Genomic DNA, 9349 nt, shown 5'->3' on the forward strand with positions numbered 1-9349 from the left:
GGCGCAGATGTTTGAATATCACTGAAAATCAGACTTAAAACGCATGAAATGGACGAATCATAACTGGACTCATGCGCTAACATTGACTTGATTTTTTTTTAGGAAGTGGTTGAGGGTCAAATGATAAGGTCTGATAGGGATTTCAAAACACACAAGATGGTTTCCAGTCAGCGGAGTGTTTTGTTTTTTTTGTTTTGTTTTTTTGTATTTGTACAATGAAGTTAAAAGAGAGAGAGGAGAAACACAGCCTGATGTCTGGGCCTGAAAAAGTTGCGTGTGTGTGCGTAAAACTGGGGAAACGTTTTATATTTCAAGGGAAAATTAAGATTTTTTTTTTTTAAAGTTGCAGTATAATAATCTCCATGTGTGTTATTAAATAACATAGAGGAAATTCAGACGCACGTGTTTGTAGGACAAACACGCAACTTTAGAAATTTAAAATTTGGAAAATTGTGGATTATTTGTCGGGCAAGCAGAATAACATGCCTATAATAATAATAATAATAATAATAATAATAATAATAATAATAATAATTGAGGAGCCAACTGTGTTTAATGACAAAATAGTGTATAAATAGTAGAATTCTTTATGAAGTCTGGCACATTTAAAAAAACAACCAAAAAAACCCACTCCTGTCCTCCTGTCCACATCACATGGAGTTGTGTAGTCTGCACGCCTCTGACAGTCTTTGTTCAGTTTTTTATAGCAGGGGGTTTGTGGTGTAGTACTGTAAACGGTCTCTGTTCAGTTTCTTCTCCTTCATCCTCCTGTTCTGAAACCAGATTTTGACCTGGCGATCTGTCAGATTGAGCATCCGCGAGAGCTGCATGCGCTTCTCCTTGTTGATGTAAACGCTGAAGAAGAACTCCCTCTCCAGCTCCCTGATCTGATACTTTGAGTATGGACATCTCTTCTTGCGCGTCCTCTGGCCACCTGGAAAAAAAAACGTGAATACATGGATAAATAAATACATAAATAAATAAAAGGGGAGGTCAGCACATACAATGCAGCAAGATGTTATCACATGTGTGTATTTCCTGCTTGGAAGCAGCAGCAGCAGCAGCAGCAGCAGCAGCAGTGGTGGTCTAACATGAGCTGTGGAGTTCAAGTGTTTCCCTCCTCTCAGGCCTACAGCACCGATCTGTAAACAAAGACTGGACTTGGTAGTGGAGCATGTTGGGCATGAAGAATCGCACGTCGGAAGTAGTGAAAACTTATTGAAATCTGTAAAACAATCCTGGCTGCGTTTAAAGAGCGAGGGCGTGGGCCTAAACCAAACAGTGCAGAGTATCATGTGTCTGATATGCTTGTATGATGTCCGCTTTTGATTTCACTGCGCGTAAAGAGCTGTTGTTTTAGGGTTAGCGAAGGCGAAAGTCGTGGAGAGCGTGTTGTTGGATTAAATCCGAGAAAATCCGGAGAATTTGTACATGTTTATGTTTAAATAAGGAGCAGGGTTTAAAGTTAAACTGGCCCCAGGCTGACCACACTCAGTCAGTCCGGAATAAACTAATTATAAATCTAAAATAATAAAAGGAACATGAGGAGGATCCTTTTTTTCTGTTTGTTGGTTTGTTTTCTATTTGTTATTTGTTTTGTTGTGTTTTGTTTACGTCTCATTCACATTTCACCTCTCTTGTTTTGTTCTGCAGTGTTTTAAACTGTGTATTGTTTTGCACAAATAAAATAAAATAATTAAGATGAAGAATTATAATCACACGTGCACAAAAATGGAAGATTTAAAGACGCACCTAAACTTAAACTATAATAGCATTTTATAAAATATAATAAAAAAAGATTTGGCGTACAGATGAAGCTCCCAGGCTGATTACTGGAGGGTATGTAAGCACACATATGGAGGCAGAAGTGGAGATCTTGTCTGAAATCATGGAAGACAAGCTTAAAGCCAAAGTCTTCACGGCCAATTTCAATCCCAAGCACGTGATCTTGCCGTTTATAACATAGTTTTGTTATAGGGTAAATCTGCAGGCCCTCCATAAACCTTACGTGCTTATAAAACAGCATATAAAAAGCTTTAAGAGCGACGCGTTAGATTTCTCTCCTTCAGTCACACTCACCGCTGCCTTTGCTCTGCTTCTCCTCGCTGTGGCCGGAGGACGACTTGGGGCTGAAGCTCTCCGCCGTGTCCGAGCCCGGGTGATCCGGAGCGGGGCTCGTTTTGGCGGCGTGTCTGTCCGCGTCCGCCGCTTGTGCTGTGGGTGTTGTGCTGCTCTCCGAGCTCCCGTAGGCGGTGTCGAAGAACTGGTCGAACGCCTGCGGCAGGACGCCGTTCCTGCCCACGCTGCCGTAGAAGCCGGGCGTCGGGTTGGAGGAGCCGGAGTGGCCGGCGCCGGAGCCGCCTTTCACCAGGAGCTCTGCCCCCCTGGAGCCCGGGCTGCTCGTCCAGCCGTCCCTGTGCACGATATCCTCGGCGTAGCAGTGCGATAGGCTCCCCCTGCTGTGGTGCCACTTACTGGAGGTATCAATCCCATAGTCTCTGAACGCCACATCTCTCACGGACGGGACCTGTGGCAGGGCTGAGGACTGGTAGGGGTATGTCATGGGGCAGGAGGACTGGCCCTGGGTTAAATAATGAGGGAGACCCGAGAAGTCGGCTCCGGAGACGTAGTAAGTGCAGCTCGGTAAATACATATTAGAGCCAGAGATGCGCTCATCAAAATCCATATTCTGCTGTTGGAAACGTCCTATAATAATCCGCGCATAGTTCCTCCGCGGCGCTGCGCTCCAGTCACTTTGAGGCAGACTGCTGGAGCAGAAATCCTTAGACGTACAAGCTGACGTGGGGATCCATCTCTATCCATTCCTGAGGGCCAAAGCCATGTGACCACTGGCACAAAATGACAGATAGCCTACGCCTCAACGTGTAGGGCTATACTGTATGAGTCAATGAGTTTATAAAGTAGACCTCTGGCTGTATGGGAGAGGGAAAAATACTGAGAGGAACCAATTTGGGGCTGTTTTTTTGGAAAGTGCCAAACATTTTTGAAATCGCGGGTTGCTTCTCATTGTAGAGCTGCTGCGGGGTTGCTTCTATCTGGCTGCAGACTATCGTCGTTAAATTACCACATTACAAGGTAGAACCAAACTGAGAATTGTACCCAATTTCACGCCAAGCATGCTTAACCTGCCATGTTTCTTCTTTTACCTTTAAGTTTTCAGACCTAACCCTCACCTTAACCCTCACCTTAACCTCTGGGGAGACGCCTCAAACATTTTACAGACGAAGATGATAGTTTTGTACCCAATGAAACACAATTTAGGCTTTTTAATGCATGTGAGGATTAATTCTTGTGCAACAAATAACATTTAATCGCCTAAACCAGAGCTTTTATGTCTTCTTTACGCAAATTAGGGCCTTTATGGAACATGCGTCATTTGTTTTGGAAGCCATTTTTTTTGCAATAATTAAATCCATTTTAGATGATTTCATGATTGAGCTAATGTCAGCCAGGACTTCGCCCTCTCCCCATGGGCATTTTAATATAGCCCCTCCGGCTATATATAGAGCAATCTCGTCCACAAGTGTCGGAGTAATGCGAGTCATGCTGCACTCATGTCAGGCATCAGTCCAGTTTGGCACCCGTGGACAGAGACACAATAGTCAGCGCTTATCTCTCTCATGGCTGCAGTGTGTAGTTTGAACCAGGATCATTAAAGCATGCCAGCTCGACTCTGCTGCAGACTCCATCGCGCAAGGATCGCACGCTGGTTTTGTGTGCGTAAAAGTTGCTTCTTTAAACATTTCTGCATGTTTAATTACCACCTGAACCATAAAAGCTCATATTGTTCTTTAAGGTTGAGAGGGAGGATTCATTTGTGCAGAAATGAGTGATTATAAGAGGGCTGGCATGTACAGCTAAAGTTTAATGTAAACATGTTTACAGGCTGTCTACTACTAATAAAAGGCATTTGCTGACGGGGCTCCAGTCTTTGCATCGCCTGGTCTCTCTCTGCACCGCCCAGTATAAACCTTTGGACACGGGCTATTTCCCACACTCCAATCCATTTTCATTTGTCATCGCTGCTGAGTAAGTGGGCACATGTGTCACATATCACTAATCCTGTTATGCAGCCCATTTTGGGAATTTAGTCCAAATTCACTTTTCATACATCAAAGCCTGTGAATTTGTCATGTGCAGGGACGCATTAGGAGACTGTAATATTTCATCCTGCCCAGGTGGACCGCAGCGGATCCAGCTCCATGCAACGGGGATAGAATTAGTCTTACATGATACTTTAGACTCACTGTTTTTTGATTATTGTTATTATTTTGGTAATTATTCCGCCAGACGTGCGCAGCGTCAGCATCCAGGCCGAGGCTGCAGGAGTGGCCCAGTTTGTCACATTAAAACCTCCTCTCCTTCTTCGGCTCACAGCACAGCTTCGACCACAAACAATATTAGGTTACACGGTTCAACCCGAGCCGGTAAATGCGCATTAATCCACCTGATATGAGCGAGAGAGAAGGAGGTGTGTGTAAACAAAAAGCTGGTGAACCCGGACGTCCAGCCGGAGAAGACCAACAAATGCGCAAAACATATATATCCATAAAAAGATAGTTTATTTTTTTCACCTTGTTTTATTAGTGCAACATTATTTATAAAGACAAATAACAATATTATAGTTTCAGCTTCAATGGTTAATATCATAAATAAAAAATGCTTTTTAAAAATCCTTTAACTTGATTTTGTTTTCGTCTTTTTTGCACATTTTTTTAAGACAATCGCACGAAAGTCAAGGCTGGTTCCGTTTCTGAGTCGCCTTGAAGAGTTCACATGCAATAAAGTTGGAGGGGGCGAATAAAAAAGACCCTGCGGCCTTCAAGATCTCAGAAGAATAAATGTAGGAGGTTTATTCAGTGCAGCAGAAAATGCAAAAGTAGAAAATACATAGCAGTCAGTGACGGAGGCAGCTGAAACAGGGTTTTTAAAAATAAGATCAGTTTTCTTGGTTTGTCTGAATTCTCCTTCGACACTTGAGGAGGAATGTGGTTTAACTTGAGTGCCTGAAAATCTGTGTGCGCCTCCTGCCTTTAACTCGGCTCCTGACTTCATTTCACGAGGGGACATTTGCAAATATTTAGGTAAAATGTGCGGGTGCAGGGCCCCAAACTGTACTGATCGTACCTAAAACAATACACGCGTATTTATACATTTGAAGATTTTGAACAATATGCGAAACAATATCACTTCACCCATCGAAAAAATCCCTAATTCATATTAATTGTTGATAGTATTACAGATGCAAACAGAAAAAGTGAGCTATTACGCATCGTTCAAATGTAGATTGTGAATTAAAGGAGATGTAAATCACTAAAACAGTGAGAGCAGTCGTGCGTTTACATTTGGATTATTCCTTCAAAGGAAACTGTTCGAGAGGAGCAAAAATATGTATTAGTCCCGTCACTTTTCTAATAGTCACGATGATTTAAACGTGTTTATAAAAAGGACGCAAACTGATTTATCACTGAAAATCCGGTCTGTTTACAAGAGTTTAGCATGAAAAACGACCCGGAAATAAATTACAGGTTTATTTCAAAAATGACTGAAACTCATGATCAAGATCAGATTAAGAAAAGTATCCCAGGTATAATTAATACTGGACTGTTTGTGACTGTTTTTCATGGATTTTCTATTTTCTTTCTGCCAACCTAAGTAATCCTCGAGGTCATCTTCCGCTCCGCAACACAAACAAGACAGAATTCAAATGACTTAAAGATTTGACAACACGGGTAATTCAATTTGAGCGCACAGCAGAGATCTACATTAATGGAAGGTTTGATGTGATCAAGGTGGACAAAGTGGAGTGGAATAAGATGGAGGACACATATAAGGGAGGAGGAGGGTACTTCTCCGGAAGCAGTGCGCTGTTGGGGGGTTTACAGCTGAAGCTGCTGTAAAACAACAACTTTAAAAACCTAATAAAACTTTCTGGATTCACAAATTCAGCCTCGCATTATATCCGCTGGCTGTCAGGCAGATGTGATGGTGGGGAAAAATGAAAGATATTAGTGAAGACAGCAGGTTTGATGTCAGTGAACACATCAGACACACTTTACCTGTGAGACTGTCTTAGCTTTCATGTGATAGTGTTTTCTTCCTGCTGTTGTCCAGCTGTGTTTTAATATCTATAAATGCAGCTTCGATCCTCCTCGTCTCTCTAAAGACGCAAATACGGCCGCAACACCTTGATGCGAAATTAAAATGTAATGTTTCAGCAGTCGAATATAAAAGTTAAATGTGTTCATCATACATTTGATTGTAATTGTGCGGAAATGCCAACTCGGCACCATTTGTATGAATTGTTCACAGTTTTTCTTTCTCTGTGTTTGATTCACAAATTAAGATTTTATGTTTTTGTCTGAAGTTCATTGCACAACGTCCAACACCACACACACACACACACACACACACACACACACACACACACACACACACACACACACACACAAGGAGACTCAGCATTACGCACATCTATCAGCTCTGTAAATAATTAACTTTTTTAATTGGTTCCACTCCACAAATCATCTCTCAGGGTTTTCACTCTTAGATTATGATTTCTCTCAGTACTTTAGAGGCTACCTGGGCTGTTAGTGTCCATGCGACTGATTCAAACAGCAGCATACGGGACTTTTTGGAGTGAGGTGCGTTAACCTCAGTGGCTGTTAGGGGGCGCAATGACACAGGGCAACAGAGGGGAGGCCACTTTAAACACGCAGAGGAGCTGCAGGACAAGTTTCCAAAGAGGACTCCATCTGTACAAGGCGCAGGAATATTTACACCAACATGACCTCCATCTGTGAAAACAGGAAACCTTTGTACGATTATTACCTGTGTTAAGAGGCCCATCGGCCTCTCTAAGTGCTCTTGAGCAAGAAGACAAAACGTGCCTGCTATTAGTTAAGTCGCCCTGCTTGTGCGTGTGTGACAGAGCTGAGAGGGTGACACTCACCCGAGGGTGCTGCTGCCTCAAATGCTCCTAGACAGAGCTACAAATCCAAGCAGACAGGGTAATTGAACCAGCATCCTGCCGGTCATGGTGGCTCGGACAGTCTGGAGGTCAGTGTCGTGACCCGGCTTCAGTTTTAAATAGTTTAATCCCACATAAGGAGGATTTTTGCGCACTTGGTTTTGCATTGATTGTGTTTTTTAGGCTCAGAACGAAGCTGATCCAGCAGCAGTGGATTATGATATTGTGGATTATGTCAAAACAGCATAATACAATTAAAATAGTGTTTCATTACAGGTAAAAGGTCAGATATCAAAACCAACAGCTGGAGAAAAAGATTCGTGCGTAATAGTTCACACACTTTTCATATCAAAAGTTTTCTCTTCGAATTTTACATGATTTTCTGTGTCGCTTTGAGCTTTTTGTTGCAGAAATGAGATGTACATAATCATCGTTAGGACTTCAACACAAAAATTAAAAACACATATAGCCCTAACTCTGGTCCTGGAGCAAAGCTGATGATTTTGCACAAATAAAGCCACCGCTCCTCATATATTTAGATTTCCGATTTAGCGTTAACCAATAAATATGAGCACACTCTGCACAGTGTTATTCAAAATTTGAACACACATTTCGTAAAGTCAATTCTGAACTACGCTGAACAAAAAGGACAAGAGGAGCCGAAAGTTTGCAAGAAATGAAGACCCGATGAAACATGAACGGAAACGGAATAATGCATGTTCACTGTAATTAAAACACATTTTATTATTTAAAAAAGATAGTTCAAATATGCATAACCAAAATATATCTTAGTGTAAATACAAGAAATAATATAATAATAATTATAAGCCATTATCATCATTTTTCTCGCTGTTCCACGACTTCTGATAGTCCTCTTACTTTCGTTAAATCTGTCATGAGGATCATTTTTGCGCTAAAACACCCTGAAAAGAAATGTTGTTGTTGTTGTTGTTGTTGTTGTTGTTGTTGATATTATTTAAGAAATAAGGTTTTGAGTTAAACCTCAACTGTCAAAGTTGGTTTATTACACGTTGTTATTAATAAAAATGAAGGTTAATTAAATAAATAAAACGTATTCTTCTCAAAGAAACACACACACACACATTTCTGTGAGAGCAGAGGCCAGATGTTCAACCCTGTGGACACACGCTGTGCTGACACAGCTTCGCCACTAGATGGCGACATAAACTGTTAATAGCAGAAACCCACAGAGGCTCTGAGCCCAACGAGGCTCCTCTCTCACAGGCCTTTGGGCCTAAAAACACCATCATCACTTCTTTATATATTATGTAGCCTTGTCTAACTTCACCATAAGGATCTTTAAAGCCTGTCCTTGGCTGGTCAAACATCCACGTCCAGCTCGGACCGAAAAACATGAACGAAAATGACAAGATCACATCTCAAGCGTCTCTCAAACATTTATTGTCCAAAAAAAAAAAAAAAACTTTGGCTATTGCAGTCAGAAAATGGAGAATAGATAGTTGCAGTCAGATAGTATTTACATGTTAAATATGCCGACATGTTCAGGACTCCTCTGTGAAATCGTTCTTGACTGACAGGAAGAAAATTACATAGGTCGACAAAAAACAAACCCTGTGTTTAGAAGAAAAGAAGAAAAAAAAGGACAGTGACAAGGACAAAGAGTGGACACACGTTTAGAAACGTTTAGGTTTAGTTTCATCAGATCCTGGCTCATCAGCTGACAGATGGAGGATTGTTTTTAAATAAAGCGTAAATGTTTCGGATGTGGAGAAAAAAAAAAACCTGCAGCATTTAATAATGTATTAATTAATTATGCTGGGAATATTATCTGAGATTCTTTTTCCTATAATTTAATTATTATGTGTCTAAATGTGCCTGTTTGCAGCCTGAAAGTCTCTGTGAGTCTGTTCACCACTGCATCACTTATTGTAAAGGACTCAGTGGCTTTCAGCTTTAATTTTCTTGGCTGGATTAAATAAAATAAACAGCCTGAAAAAGACACTTGAGCCACCGGCTTGTTCACCACTGCATCACTCATCGCAGCCTACATGATCCAGGGGCTTCAGTCTTCATTTCTGGGCTGGATTAAATAAAATAAAAGCGCAGGATAACTCGGGGTAATGTCTCATTGTTTGGTGAGTATTTGCAGGAGATCATTCATCCTCTCACAGAATCGCCTCGGTCAACTCGCTGCAAACCATTTCCGATCTTCTGTCAACAGGCCGCATCGACTGGTTCCAATTAGGACGTGAGGAAGGAAACGTGTAGGTCAGAACAGACTAACAGAGCCGCTCTGGCGACAGAGAACCCGCTCATCTAACGTAATAAATTATAGCACAGTTTCTTGGATGAAGGCGCATCCATGTCCCCCCTGCC

At 41.7% G+C, this 9349-nt stretch overlaps 1 protein-coding gene across 1 annotated transcript; it reads right to left on the minus strand.

The window, feature by feature from the left end:
• Positions 1-534: 534 nt before the first annotated feature.
• On the minus strand, positions 535-2823 carry hoxa11b (homeobox A11b; the record flags this gene model as incomplete). Its single annotated transcript, XM_084356968.1, is given in 3 exon segments — positions 535-934; positions 2080-2808; positions 2811-2823. Coding segments are annotated over 3 exon segments (975 nt in total). The 3' UTR covers positions 535-701.
• Positions 2824-9349: the final 6526 nt, after the last annotated feature.

The sequence above is a fragment of the Pagrus pagrus genome, assembly GCF_965226575.1.
Source record: "Pagrus pagrus genome assembly, chromosome: 7".
NCBI lineage: Eukaryota > Metazoa > Chordata > Actinopteri > Spariformes > Sparidae > Pagrus > Pagrus pagrus.